The following is a 14,651-nucleotide window of genomic DNA, read 5'->3' on the forward strand; positions in this document are numbered from 1 at the left end:
CCTTCCTCAGCTTTCATATTACCGCCTCCCTTTTCACCTATCACTATCGAGTTTACCATGATATTGTTAGGGCCTGGGGAGTTTCGAACCGAATATGATGGGAATATTACCAGAGCTGGTTTTGGGTAATGGCATTTGTGAGATATTCTCTCATAATGTCATAGGCTTGAGGTCTATCACTGTATCAACAATGGTATACTCATACCATTATCCTTGAAACATTCTCACGTAATGTCGGTAACTGGACAGCCTTCTTTCTTTCAAAAATGATAAAAAGGACAATACAATAATAATAATAATAATAATAAAGTGGAAAGGGTAATGCATTCGACTTGGGAGTCAAATATCTTACTCTTGGCCATTCCGCCTTCTTGTTGTGAAACCGAACGGACCGGAGAGAAGACTGCCGTACAATGTCCCGCTGTCAAGATAATCCACAGACAAAACATGTTGGCATTGCATTCAATATGCATAAGTCTGAGCTTTGGGTATTTGATATTGAGTAGAGTGGGCCTGTGAAATCCTTAGCCATGGCAGTGGGTATAACACTCATCGCTGGGCGAGTCGAGCGCGGCAGGGAAATGGCACCTAGGAAGTTTTTAACACTATCACTTATTAACAGTCTGAAGGACTGGTTGAGAAGAATAGTTAACCGCGCTGGGGAGGCCTGCAGTTGGTGTAGTCGGGGAGTTCTTTCGTCATCGGCGCGTGCTGGTTTACTAACTAAGCGGCTAGTCAGCTAAGTTAGCGAGCAGGATGCAGCGCTAAGAGCGATGTGCTCACCGAGTCGGACCTGCAATTGCATGCGGCAGCGAGGCTCGCCCAGCGCCTGCACACCCCACCGCAGGCCCCCATGCTGCCCCCCATGCCGCCCGCTGCCTCCCGCTGCCGCCGCCGTCCATCTAATCTCATCTTATCAGACGTCTCCATCGCCCTTCTTTTATGCTTTTAACGTTTTATGCTTAAGCGAGCTTCCGTCGTGCCAAGCCTCTGCCAAGAACGATGACTAAGCCAACGACATCATCAATGTCGTCAGAGTTTTTTCGCCTTCGCTCTCTGCTATTTTTTCTTTTACTTGCTTTCCTCCCCAGCGGAAAAAAAAGAAGGTCGCTCTGCATCGTCATCCCATCGTCATCCCATCGTCATCGCTCGATGAACGGCGCACAACCCACAACAACAGACACTTTTCGGCGTGAATCCACAAGCTTGCGCCCGTTACTCGCACTTAATCCACCCAGCCAGTCTCGAGCGGAGTGAACCGCTGCCTCGACTCTTGTTCCTTGCGGTCGGCAGAGGACTCGAGGAGAGATCGTCGCTGGACGCCCGTCTCGTCTGCTCTTTTCGTCCGATTTCAGCACCACCGCTCCCTCCAGACACACGCTCCCTCCCTCTTCGCCTGTATATACCATGTCCGCCCCAGCCAGCAAGGCCGCGTCGCCGCAGGCTGGCTTGCCGGCGTCTCGCACCGATTCACCAATGGATGCGAAAGACTCGAACGAGAGCGTCAAGTCAGAAGGTCAGCAGCCAGCTAGCTAATTTCTTCCTACCCATCATCACCACCCTCGTCACGTCACTCTCTACAGGCACCATCCTCAGCTGGTGGATGGACCTCTTACTGTGATCTATTGTGCCTCCTCTCTCTTTGTCGTCCCTGGTGTTGGTGGTTCGCTCAACTTACTTTCAGAGTTAACACTCCTGTCTCCTGTCTGTCACCACTGACATCATCCCGTTTAGATCGTGGGACAACCCAAATCGATGTCCCTGAGACCATCGTCACCACTTCATCCTTAGATGCGCCGTCTACTATTCCGGCTCCACAGAAACCAGGTGACGATGCAAGTGGTGATTACTTCTCGGGCATCCATAACACCAGCCACCTGTCCTTTGAGCCCAACCCGTTCGAACAATCCTTTGGAAATACAGGCAGTGATACCCCCGGGAAATCTATTCTCCCACCTGTCGCTTCTTTGACCTCCCCTGCCATGCCAGGCACCTCAACCAGCGGCGGGTTCAATTGGCCAAACTCGCTCCGTGCTGGTCCACTAAGCCCGGCAATGCTTACAGGGCCTGCAGGGCCAAGCGACTATTTTGATGGTATAACTCGCGGGTTCCCTACCCCTAATGAGTCCTCGTTGCGTACTGGCTTAAATGCTGGCCTGACTCCTGGCGGTGGTGGCTCTATGTTCCCCGCCCCCAGCCCCGGACCTGCTGGTTTACTTCAGCAACTCTCCAGCGGAAATACCACTCCTACTACTCTAGATTTCCAGAGGACAGCCATCACAGCAGCAAAGAAAAATGGCTACCTTGCGCCTACTTCTAACCCTGGAGAGGCAGACTCGATTCTCCAGCAAGTTGCTGCCTCGATGGAGAAGCCCCAGTCCTACCCATTCGCTCATGCTGATGCTACTGATGCTGCCAATGGCCTCTTCATGCTAGCTAAGGGTGCTCAGGCTACGAGCAACCCTTTCCCTGGCCCAACCTCGCAACCTATGCAAATGTCACTGCAGAATAACGATAATAATAGCCCACCATTGAATGGGGTTTCTCCTCAAACCAATGAGTCGAATGGCGCAGCTCCACCATCCAACGGAAACGTCTCTGATAGCCCTGATACGAAGATCAATACTCGTAGCAAAGGCAAGAAAGGTTCCACTGCCAAAGGAGGCACTACAAATGGCCGCAGAAAGGCCGAAGACGCTCCCAAGGGATCAAATAAAAAGCAAAAGGCTTCAAATGCTGCCGCCGACAAGGCACAACCTCCTACCGATGATGACTCGGTCGAATTTGATAATGCCGATGGTGCCGATAATGGTAATAGTAATGGTGAAGGCGAAAATAACTCTACTGGCAACAAGAAGGCCATGACAGACGAAGAAAAGAAGAAGAACTTCAAGGAGCGTAACAGGTATGCCAAACCGCAACACACATGTATTATGCTACACTTCGTATATCTTGAATTAGCCTTCTAACTTTTTACCACAGGGTTGCCGCCCTTAAATGTCGTCAACGAAAGAAGCAATGGGTTGCCACCCTAATGAGAAAAGCAGAAGCATACTCTAGCGACAACGAAGCTTTAACAAGCCTTCTAGAGAAAGCTAGAGAAGAAAATGCAATGCTAAAATCGATGCTTTCGGCGCACAAGGACTGCCCCGTTGGCCAATCCCAAGGGCTCGCCATCCTCTTAAACGGACTTCAAATGGCCAGCGGTGTACCTAATGGATTACCAACCGGCCCGCAGAATCCTATACCCAATGGACTCCAATCTGGAATTCAGAGCAGCATCCAGAATAGTATGCAGAACGGCATGCAGAACGGCTTACCAGTGCAAAATGATCTTCTAGCGCCACAAAACTGGCAACTTCGTCGATGAACTACCACCTTTCATCGTCACTTATACTTCCCTTCACATCTTCTGCCTCCTATATTCCTTGTTTCATGATTTTACTGTTTTCCACGAGTTAACCTGACCGATTGGGTGTTTTTGATTTCCAAAATTTTCTTGGGTATGGTGTGGTGATTCTATATCTGTGGTCTTGATGAGCCACAAATTGCAAATCCAAGAAGACAAAAAAATTCTTGATTGCTCCTTTTTCTTTCTCCTTACCCTTTTCATTACTCTTCTTACACTCCCTGCCCCCCCTTTATATGTATCTTTATCCCATTAATTCCTTCCACTTCTTCACACCCATCATCGAAAAAAATACCAGGGGGGAAAGGTTGGAGCAAAAATGGTGGAGTTTCCTGGTGTTCTAGTTTTTGCATTGTTCACGTCTCTATGTTGGTTCTCTCCCTTTATTTGGAATTTCATGTCTCGACGTCCGTCGCTGGTGGCATTGGTTTACGCACTTCATACGACTCCAATGAAAGGCAGGAAGGGAGGAGATTTGTCATAATTATCAATGTTCCATTCTTATTTGCTTCGTCGTTTCCTCTTCTCCAAGGTCATTACAGGTGCCATCCCTTCGTTTCTACACAGACCGATCTCTGCTCTTTTTCTTTGCCGCTCCGAAGAAACTCTAGAGCCTGATAAAAGCACTCTATGACTAGAAGACCCTTTATCTCTCGAAATTTTCAACTCGATAGTTCAGTTCGATCCAAATCATATGAACTTTCAAAGTCTTTCCCCATTCCCCTTTCCCCTCCATCCCAATAATCTTCACCACTTAGATTTGCCTTGTGTCGCCGAGTTGGCAGTGTGACGACCAATTATGCCGCGTATATCACCATAGTTTACGTAGTTGTCGTTGAAGTTTATGGTAAATAGGAAACATCAATTTTTATAAGACGAGGCCTCGGCAGCTAATGAAGCCTTGGACTCCCGGTGGAAATCCGCTGGGATCTGCCAACCATGAGCCTTGCACGCCCTAATGAATGCTTCCACAGCCTCCGCAACACCGTATTCCAAAACCCTACCCTTCCGTGCATCCTGGCCAGGAACCAGTCTTGCAGGTTGAGGGTCTGTACTAGAAATTGCCAGGCGAACCTGCAATAAAACACTCTCGATGCTAGACACAGCGGACCAGCCAGAATTTGTTAGTAGTTCCATGCAAAGTGCGCCACCAGCGGTGACATGGCCACCTCCGCCTTGTTGAAATCCCAAAAATCGAGGGCGAATGACCCGAACAAACGGTGGCGACATTGGGTATTGCTGGGGGAATCGAACTTCTAGAACAACAGACTTGATTCCCGCTTTTGCCATATCCTTGGACAGGGGGAGCGAAGGGTCAAAGGAATGTAGCTCCACAATCCATTGGTAGACATTGTTCACTAGGTTTGGGTCAATATACCAGCCCAGATCAGCCAGCGGCTCGTTGTCCTGAATGCGAAGCGCTCCTCGTAGGTCACGCTGGAGAGACGCCGTTGCTGAAGGAGTCGCATTGTCTGGAGCTGCTATCATAGGGAGAGACGCTGGATCCAGGGTCCCGGGGATAAAGTCTGTTTCATTCTGGGCCTTGTTTTTGCCCTTGGTGCCACTCTCTTCAGGGGCCTGCTCTGGATTGTTGCCTCTAGCTTGTTTACTTCTGATGCTATCAGCCTCTATATGGATATTAAGATCATCAACATCTGTCTCGTCACTGAGATACCCGTCGGACTCCGCATGATTGGGTTTGTCTGATGTAAACAAACCAGCAGTCTGCTGGGAAGTGGTATTATCAGTGTAATAACGTGCGGTTACTCCCGCATGGCTGTTCGCCGAGCCGGAAGTGGAACCTGGGCCCTGAGCAGCTTGGCTCCGGGGTATCGGTGATTTAGAGATTGAATTAGCTCTCTTGGTTGACGAGCTTGCAACGCCGTTACCTTGTTTTGTAGAGAGATTAGTAGGAGTGCTTGCCGGAGGATGGCTGACAGCTGTCATGCCCAAAGCAAGGCGGCGCTTCTGGCTGAATGCCGACAAAGGAATTGTGATTGTCTTGTAATTTGGGCCTAGGGCAACGTATTTCGGATCTTGATGATAATATGGAAGTAATTTTGATGGCGAATTGAGGCCAATTTCCTTGTTCAGGGAGCATCGAACAAACAGATATCTCGTTTGAATCCAATCCAGCTGAGATACAACCAAGTGTGGTGAGGTGTTGACAAACTCACTAGGAGAATTTACCACTTCGTTTAACGATATCGCGCCTGTAACTCCTAACTTGCTGTTGGGCCAGGTTTCGGTAGGAGACCCAAAGCTCAGGCCTAAATTAGGACTAATGTAGGCTGCAGACGTAGTAAAGCTTGTGCTCATGTAGACACCATCACCAAATGCTCGCCCATGCATGATTTCCTTGAAGTGCAATCCTTCGCGTAGAATGCCGTGCCAGTTCGAGAGGTGGCTACCATGCCAGGCAAAAATAGTAGCATGAGGGTGAATAAAATTTTTATTTTTAGCCATGACGGCTTTAAAAAATCGTTCCTCCTTGTCTGGAGCCCCCTGCGCAAAACGAAATTGCATATAGCCAGGAACTCCACCAACACGGTCATCATTGGCTTGATCGGCGTTAACACTGTCCTCTGTTGGATCGGGGTCGTCTTGAATGATGCACGAACGGTTTGATGCAACTATCCATCGTAACAGATCGAGAGCTGATTTTGAAATCCTATCTTTCCATTGTGTAAGCGTGGGTTGTGAGCCCCTAGAGTTCTCCATCAGGTACTGTTTCATTTCAACGACCGTTGGAAGGGTATCAAGAAGAGATACTACCATTTGATGCTGTGCCTTTGGACTGAGGTCATCGAAGTTCTGTCCATACCAAGCAGCCTTGACCAATTTTGGAATTGGCATTGTCTTATCCTCTATGGCCTCTCGAGACTTTGATACCTTGATTGGGCTTGAAATGTCAACCGAAGGCCAAAAGCTTGTATTGGTGACACGACAATGGAGGTAACGTCCTTCGTCGATAATGACTAACCAGTCTCCAGTGCATACTCGATGGCCCGGGACGCTTCCAGCAAAATTCATAGTCATACTTGATTCGTCAAAGCTTACTTCAAAGCGTATTTCCCTGTGAGAGATGGCTGTAGATTCCGCCGCATCATTGCAGAGATTTTTGTAATTTGCATCGTGCATGCCACCTGGAACCATAATCCCAAGTCCTGTAGGTGGGTCGACGAGGCGGCTCCGAATCGCGCTAGAATAAGTAAAGCTGACCAGCAAGTCAACCACATAGGGTTGTGTCATGATCTCCCACTCCAAGCTAGGCCCGAATCCTAAAGTCATGTATTGGAATAGGCACAAGCTCTTGGAGCAAACATAAGGCTTTAAAGCCTCGAAATTATCATTTGTCTTGCAATGACAGACAAGACAGAACTCCGTGCATCTTACGAAATGACGGAGCATGAACTGCATAGCTATCAGAGGGAAGGAAGCTCCTGAGCCATTCTTTTCCAATAGATGATCTGCTGAGAGGGCCCTTGGGAGCATTGCAGCTTTCTCTTCAGAAATATCCGGCTCTTGGTAGATATGAGAAATTGGGTCCGAGCTGCCGACGGGTTTACCCTGACATTCGTTGAAAACCGTTCTGCTCCAGACCAAGTTTGACCAAAACTGTGTCTATAGCGCAGTATCTTGATAAATCTTTCATTAAACAAGGCATTGAGAGGCCCGCTAATAAAAGAGTACACAATATCGTCATTGTTGGGTGGGCTATTCCCACATATAGCAATGCGGGACTTTGCGCCTTGGCCAACTTGGTCAAACATCTGGAGGGCGGTGCTTATAGAGGGTTTATACACGTTGCAAATGCCAACGCGTACCTCGACTGATGATTTTCCGGATAGTTCATCCTCGAGGAGCAGGTTTTCCAGAGATTGATATTTCCCAATGTACCGAATAAGACAAACCAAATACTGCTCCTCCTTGATGTGCCATGCCTTCATTGCGTCTTCTGATATTCCAAGTTTAGAAATGCGGCATGAAACAGAAACAATGGGGCATAGTTTATTTCCTAGATATCCAACGCGGAAGCCGGCCAATTTCGCAGTTTTCAAGTCTTCTGATATCTTGCATAACAGTTCCTCAGAATCTTGTATCTCTTCTGTGATAGTGTCCGAGTGAGTTAGCTGGGTCTGCTGCGGAACAGGAGACCAGTGATATTCGTCATCATTTAGATCCGGAATAGCATCTTCTATTCCAGAATAAACCGAGTCCTCATCATCATTTAGAAAAAGGTCGTCAGCAAAGTCGCATTGTCCATCATCTTCCGGTTCTATTTTGTTCTGGAATGTATAGCTGAGCTGCGATAACATGTCCGGAATTTCCAGGCGGCTAATTGCCTGCTGAGCTTGTTCAAGCACTTCTGTAACGTACTGAGGGACATCTTCGGAGGTAGTGTAGATAAGAAACTCATGCTCCTTCGGGTACAGTGAGATGTCTAGGCAATAGTTATTAGCTAGTGAGCTCCTGAGGGCGCATTCGTATATATATATATAAGGACTTACCTGTGACCATGAACTCGATGTCCACCGACTGCTTGGGGTCTTCACTGAGAATCAAGGAGCAGGACAAGGTGCCATCGTCCTCGCCAGACGTCACGTTCGTCAAAGCTGGGAACCTCCCGGGCGTAGAAGCCTCGTGGAGGTCGTGGAGAAACGCCTTTCTAGGCATTCTCAAGGCCGAACAGGGTATCTATGCAGTTTATGTCCAGTAACTGCACTTTTTGTGTCCATCAATAACCAGTGGCTTGAAAACATAGAACCCCAAACCCCACTAGGAAAGGTGACAGAGCAGGATAAGAAGGAGAGAAGAAGGAGAGATAAATAGAAGAAGAAGAAGAAGAAGAAGAAGAGATGAGAGGAAAAGGCAAGTGAAAATGACACCCAAGAAGCAGGTAGACGCCGATGCTGTGAATATAAGCGGGCAGGCATAAAGGTGGGAGGCAGCCCAGAAACTGGCAGAAGGACAGAAGGACAGAAGGACAAGGACAGTGAGGCAAAGAGGCCGGCAACAAGAGACCATGTCAATTCCCACTCTGTCTCGCTAACTTCCGGTTCTTTGATAAACACATATGAAAGAGAGCATGTACGCACTGTGGTATACAGGGAGGCAGGCAGTCGGCTACTGTGGCCCTCGGAGGATATTGACGTCGACACAGCAGCAGGCTGGCTGGCTTTGCCGCCCATCCCACCAGGCGCACTCGACCAAAGACTGCGGCCTCGTTGGCCCGCGGCGACGCTGGTCGAAGAGCGTCATCGCCCGGTGTTTGTCTTCGTTGCTTCCTCGTCTCGAGAGTTCGGTTTGACTTGGTTGTTATTCTACTAAGCAGTAGTTAGTTGACTTGCGACTTTCTGGAGAGCAGCAGCCTCACGTAAGCCCGCCCGCCCCCCAGGCTGCAGCGGGACGCCGGCCAGCACGACGCCCACTCTGCCCGCTGCATCCCGGACGGCCCCTGTGGACGGGTCCCGGCGTTCTGATACATCGACCTGCTGCTGCTGGCTGCTCCGGAGCCATTGACCGTCCCCTCGCGGCCAGAAGAAGGTGGTTGGTTCGTGGCCGTTTGCCGGCAGTGCTTTTTGAGTTGACGTCAACGCTCCACCTCCTTTTAAGCTTGAACTGACGAAACCTAGTTAGTTGCCGCAAGCCGCCTCCTAAATTTTTCTTATTTTTTATTTTTTAATTCTTTTTATTCTTTTTATATGTTTTCTTCTCTGCTTTGAAAACACGACCACCTGTTCGCCTGGCTGCTTGCTGCTCGTTGGCGTGGCCGGTCGAGTTCTTGTGGGATAGGCATAGCTACTGGGACCAAGATCTACGGGAACATGGCTCAACGACCTGGCCCGCAGAGCGAGGATGCGCGGAAAACCTCGTCCTCCCCAGCTGAGCCGCTGCTGCCGGAGTTCTCAGACCCTTCGTTCGACCCCGTCGACTTCCTCAACGACACTCTTCCGCCGCTGAGCACTTCGCAATCGCGCTCAGCGGGCGGCAGTTCAATCGCCGACGTCTCTGCTCGGACCCAATCGCTGCTCTCCCAGCTCACCGCACAAAACGCCCGGCTGTCAAACACGCTGAACCAGCTTACAGATGAGATAGTACGAAGCAGCGGGCGGCTGGCGTATGAGGTTGAGGTCCTGCGTGGAGAGACAATCGGCCTTTCAGACACCCTTACAGATACGCTACAGGATGATATTCGCAGCTTCCTACCCCAGGGCCTGCCCGAGCCCGACACCGCCGCACAGGAGGAGGATGTACACCGGGAGGGGCAAAAGGAAAAAGAGTCAGGCACCAAGACGCAGCCGGAGATCACACAAGAGGATCCAGAGTATATATCTCGTCTACGGACTTTGATGCAGGTCAGAACGCGGCTGGAGGAGGTCATACAGGTATTTGGAGATGCAATGGAATGGCCGTTACCTCCCTCAGAGGTGTCGATTACCTCCTCCTTCATATCTGTGTCCGCTCCAGAAGCTGGCCCTGAATCACGGAGCCTGGAAGAAAAGGGGCGCGAGGTAGCTAAGAAATTCAGATCACAGGTCACCGGGCTGCTGGACAGCAACGGTGGAGGAGAAGCCGGTTTGGAAGCAGCAGCTCGTCGAGTTGAGGAATTACGGCTCCTCGCGGGCGTATGGAAGGGCACAGTAGAAGAGAAACCGAGACTCAAGTTTGTCGACAGCCTTACAAAGATTGTTGAAGACAGGCGGAAGGTCCTCGAAAACCAAGCTAGGGAAAGAGAGGAAAAGGAGAACCGAAAGGCTGGTGGGACTGCCTCCAAGGGTAGAACTTCCGAGCTTCCTTCACGCGAAAAGCCGGAGAGTACTGGCAGTGGGCTAATGCGCAATTTACAACGTCTGAGAGATGAGATATACCTTGAATAGATCTAACCAGTTTTCAATAATACGCACAGTTCTGCAAATGATCAACTGTGCCTATATTTGAAGCGAACTATTGCTGCTTTAATTACCCACCCTTCCACCTTTTTATTGTTCAAGAATATATTAGCACAATTTCAAAACATGGGAAGGGTTTTATTATTCACTAGAAAAAAAAGAATTTTATATATGCGCAATCAAGTCCCCTTATCTCGGGCAGACTCAGTCAATTTGCATTCCTGACACAGTTCTGGGCAATTAGCCCCTATAGAACTTGCAGCTATCATTGCATTATTAGATAAAGCACTGGCTATTGCTAGAGTAATATTAACCAACTAGCAAATGTGTACTTTTTCAGAGGAATCCCATTTGAAAGTACATCCAATAGCGCAACCAATTCGCGAATTGTCACTCGCGGGGTTAACCCCTTCGGTGGAAATCTCCCAATAAAGTCGTGGGGAGCACTCATAAAGTTCCTATCCAAGCAAATCAGTCATTGAAGGGAAGTGGCGGGACGGAGTTTTTCTTACTCGTACTCTATCCAAATCAAGAGTTCTTCATATTTCAGTCCATCTATCCCAAGGATAGGCGGCGCGGTGTGCTTTAGATACCGTGAGATAGAAGAAGTTTGAGAGACAAGGTTGCTCAGCTTTCCTCCATTGTTTCTTCAGGTTCTTCCTTTGCGGGCTCTTTTTTAACCAGAGTCTCCCTAACGATTCTTAGTATTTCTGCAACGTCCTCATCCGCTAGTCGCTCCTCTCGGTCTTCTATAATTGTATCGAGGAGCGCTAGGGCTCCATAGTCAACGCCTGCGTCACCAGTTTCGCCGTCTCCGTCTTGCATGGCCGTATCTTCAGCAGCGTCTCCTTCTGGCTTAGCTTCAAGGCCAACCCCTAAATTGATAATCATCAATACCTCTGCCTTCGTCAGGTTGAATGGTTTCAAACTCGAGATCAGTGTTCGAAGTGCAACGTCCAGGTCAGTTGTTGAACTATCCCCAGTAGCATTCTCGGGAGATATAGACGTAAAGCTAGGATATGATAGGAGGTGGGGGGAGAGCCGAACGACATAGTCATTGTACTAGGATCAAGATCAGCAATGCAGATCCTCAAACAACGGATTTAAACGAGTTCTAACCTCTTTTACCACTGTGTTGTAGTCTCTCAAGTCTGGCTTAGGCACAAAGTTCTTCGCATTCGGGAGAGGTGCTTGTGCCGATAGGCGCGGAGGGTTGGACTTCAAGTAAGCCAGCACTTCCACATTTGAAAGCGTTGCAGCTTGAGGATCAAGAATCTGTTACATATCGTTGGATCGTATGTTCCTTGTAAACAGCCGGCTAATAGGGGCTTACCTTCATATCTAATGGCAATCAATCCAATTCACCACGTCCAACTTCCAGCTCTCAAAGCTTCGCAACCTGCAATTTTGGGATATAGAAGTGATTATGTAATATGGAAAGCTTCTTCATGGATCATAGTTAATCCATTTCCGGTTATTCTGGAATCGGGCTCTGATTGGCCAGCGTTCCTTCAGCCTCTCTATTACATCTGCAAATCATCGCAAAGCCGAGGTACGGAGGGAAAGAATATCTATGCTTTAGAAGAGCTAAATGTAAACGAATGCAACAACAGTACAGGGACGCCCGAAACTGGTAATTTAAACAATCAACTACAGGGCTCCTTTGACCTGGAGCAATGGGATGCCTCGTCCGGACATAAGGGCAGTCTGGAAAGGCTGATTCCGAGTTTACAGAGTACAGCTACTGAAATAGCAACACGGCTATAAAAAAGAAAAGGTGGTATAAAAGCTTCAATGGCTGATAAATATGAAGTATCTGAACACTTTTCCTTTTGTACTGTGTCTGAAGAAACCAAATTGAAATGAACCCCAAGCGCCGCCATAAAAGATCCCAAAGGAAAATGACAAGAAAAAAAAATCAGAAAAAGTCGAAAGATTCAAAGAAATAACATCTCGCCATAAGTGATGCCACCCTATCAAAAAGAAGACAGAAACCAAGACACCAGGAGCTGGATATGATACAGCAACAAAAAGGATCAGACGGCATTGAGGGTATTATGCGCATCAATTAGGCCTTGCTCTTCTTCTTCTTCTTCTTTTCACCCTTGGATTCTTCGGCATCATCGCCAACATCTGAGCGCTTTCTCTTCTTGCCTTCCTCTTTCTCAGCCTTCTTGGCTTCCTTCTTGGCTTTCTTCAGCTCCTTCTTGCTAATAGCGGTTGGGTTGCCGTCCTTATCAAAGGAAATCTCGCCTCTTTCAAGCTTTCGGAGGTATCGCTTGACACTAAGGCCGGCCTTCTCAGCAAGTTCTTCAACGTTGTCGTCACCACTTGTCTTTGACTTCTTCTCCTTCTTAGATTTCTTCTTGGGCTTCTCTTCCTCAGATTCATCTGAGTCGTCTTCGTCCTCCTCGTCTTCTTGATCAGCCTCCTTCATTTCCTCATCCTCAGCTTCAACTTCCTGCACCAGTTTACTCTTCTTATCCTTCTTGTCTTTTTTGGACTTCTTCTTCTCGGGTTCGTTGCCGGCCAGGGCATCAGCGTCTGTGTTGTACTTCTTGGTTTCTTTGACTTCCCACTTCTTGGAAACAGCAGATTCAACTCCGTTCGGAGCAATAGCCACACCCCTAGCTTTAAGTGGCTTTCCTTCGAGGAATGCAAGTTTCTTCTCGAGGTAATACCTCGACTCCATACCGAGGGCACTCTTCTCTTCTTCGGTGGGCTCGTTGCCGTCAGCATCAGTAGTCCAGTCACTCAACGCGTCAACACGGAGACCAATTGCAGCTTTGGCAGCCAGAACTCGAGCCATTTTACCCTTGTTCTTACCAGTAGCTTGGCCAATGAGGGAAGCGTGGTAGATCAAACCGTATTTGGGGGTGTCATGCTTGGTCTTAAGAGCACGGAACAAGGCCTTCTCAGCACCAAGAATCTGGATAGTACTTGCAGGACTCTTAGAGAGATTCATCAAGCTACCGGCATGCGCAATCAATCGAGCACCAACCAGGTCGCCAACCAAGGCAGTAAGATTAGGAGCAATGGCAGCCATACGAGCAGAGAGGTAGTTCGCAAGCTGTTGGCGGTATTCGGAGAAAGCAACAGCCTGTTCAGCAAGTGATTGAATATTCTCAAGATCCTCATTGCTAATCTCAGTTCCCATGGACTTGTTGGCGGCCATCTTGACGGCGGTTTCAAGCTCCTCAGGCAGAATTTCCGAAAGGTCTGTAGTCTCAGAGTCACTACGGATACCCATCTTAAGGACAACCTTAGCATAGGCCATGTTGTCGTTCAAGATCTTGGCCAGCTCGGGGAAATGCCAGCCGTACCATTCCTTCACACGCATGGCATACGTGTTGAGCTCCTTGTCGAGATCATCAAGCAGAGAAATTGCCTGAACAATCATAGTGTCAATCTTGTCTGCGGAGAATTTGAGCTTGTGGCGAGCAAGAGAGTGAGATAGACCCAAGGACATAGTGGAGATATCAGAGGGAACCAATCCAGGGATAAGAGTGGGAAGATGGGCCCTGATGGCACGGTAAAGCTCAGCAGTGGTTCCATCTGCAATAGGCTGGATGGAGAGTCCAGGCAGCTTGCCAATCGCGTTGCCTATGAGAGGATCAACCGTCAGCAAAGACGCAAAGATTACACATTCGCGGGGGAATCGCAGTCTAAACAATTTATACAGGCTGGAGGCGAAAGGAAACATACCGAGTTTGGTATCGGCAACTGCTAAAGAGACTTTCTTTTCGTCTTTGATCGTCTCGAGCAAATTCGCCAGGCGCGGTGTGACCTTTCCATCGATAACCGACGCAACTTCTTCCAAAGCAGTAGTGGCACTGTCAAATTTCTGGAAGTTCTTCAATTTCATACTGCAAGAAAATTTGTCATTAGTCCATTTCTCCAAAATAGCAGATGCCAGAAAAGCCGTCAATTTAAAGCTATCAAAATGGCGCAGGAAAAATTCAATGTCGATTATGCACCAGTATAAATTGCAATCGAAAGATTATCGCCCGTCTCAAGCAGAACAGCGCAAACATACAGATTCGATATTCCTTCGGCTGTCTCTGTCTCTGTAGCGAGATCATCTCGCTTGAGGAGCTTCTTATCCTTTGCCTTAAGCAAGGCATAGCCCGCACTGGTCTCGGTAAGGATGAATAGTGTCATGGCGATGGCGTCCTGGGAGATTGAACAAGATAGAAAAAAAACCTTCGCCTAGCTTCACCGGAGCTATTGCGCGAGCAGAATGCGTCGGGGAGAGCTTCTGCAGCGTTGAGCACAAGAGAGACGCACAACTGTTTCTTCGCTTTTTCAATCGAAAATCCAAATAATTTTTTTGCTTCTTTTTTTTTTTC

At 48.4% G+C, this 14,651-nt stretch overlaps 5 protein-coding genes across 5 annotated transcripts; 2 read left to right on the forward strand and 3 right to left on the reverse strand.

The window, feature by feature from the left end:
- Positions 1-1,480: 1,480 nt before the first annotated feature.
- On the forward strand, positions 1,481-3,370 carry TRV_05879 (uncharacterized protein; the record flags this gene model as incomplete). The annotated part of the gene is made up of 3 exons (XM_003020059.1): positions 1,481-1,617; positions 1,685-2,905; positions 2,983-3,370. The coding sequence occupies 3 exons, from the start codon at positions 1,481-1,483 to the stop codon at positions 3,368-3,370; spliced, it is 1,746 nt and encodes a 581-aa protein (XP_003020105.1).
- A 900-nt stretch (positions 3,371-4,270) lies between these two features.
- TRV_05880 (ubiquitin conjugating enzyme, putative) lies at positions 4,271-8,601 on the reverse strand (the record flags this gene model as incomplete). Its single annotated transcript, XM_003020060.1, has 5 exons — positions 4,271-7,033; positions 7,105-7,182; positions 7,237-7,853; positions 7,921-8,025; positions 8,190-8,601. 5 exons carry the CDS (start codon positions 8,599-8,601, stop codon positions 4,271-4,273), a joined length of 3,975 nt encoding a protein of 1,324 aa, XP_003020106.1.
- A 636-nt stretch (positions 8,602-9,237) lies between these two features.
- Positions 9,238-10,290, forward strand: TRV_05881 (uncharacterized protein; the record flags this gene model as incomplete). The annotated part of the gene is made up of 1 exon (XM_003020061.1): positions 9,238-10,290. The coding sequence occupies one exon, from the start codon at positions 9,238-9,240 to the stop codon at positions 10,288-10,290; it is 1,053 nt and encodes a 350-aa protein (XP_003020107.1).
- A 639-nt stretch (positions 10,291-10,929) lies between these two features.
- TRV_05882 (uncharacterized protein) lies at positions 10,930-11,641 on the reverse strand (the record flags this gene model as incomplete). Its single annotated transcript, XM_003020062.1, has 3 exons — positions 10,930-11,364; positions 11,422-11,577; positions 11,636-11,641. 3 exons carry the CDS (start codon positions 11,639-11,641, stop codon positions 10,930-10,932), a joined length of 597 nt encoding a protein of 198 aa, XP_003020108.1.
- Positions 11,642-12,370: 729 nt separating this feature from the next.
- On the reverse strand, positions 12,371-14,463 carry TRV_05883 (uncharacterized protein; the record flags this gene model as incomplete). The annotated part of the gene is made up of 2 exons (XM_003020063.1): positions 12,371-14,237; positions 14,339-14,463. 2 exons carry the CDS (start codon positions 14,461-14,463, stop codon positions 12,371-12,373), a joined length of 1,992 nt encoding a protein of 663 aa, XP_003020109.1.
- Positions 14,464-14,651: the final 188 nt, after the last annotated feature.

The sequence above is a fragment of the Trichophyton verrucosum genome (genome assembly GCF_000151505.1).
Source record: "Trichophyton verrucosum HKI 0517 chromosome Unknown contig00651_1.f1.exp, whole genome shotgun sequence".
NCBI classification, from domain to species: Eukaryota; Fungi; Ascomycota; class Eurotiomycetes; order Onygenales; family Arthrodermataceae; genus Trichophyton; species Trichophyton verrucosum.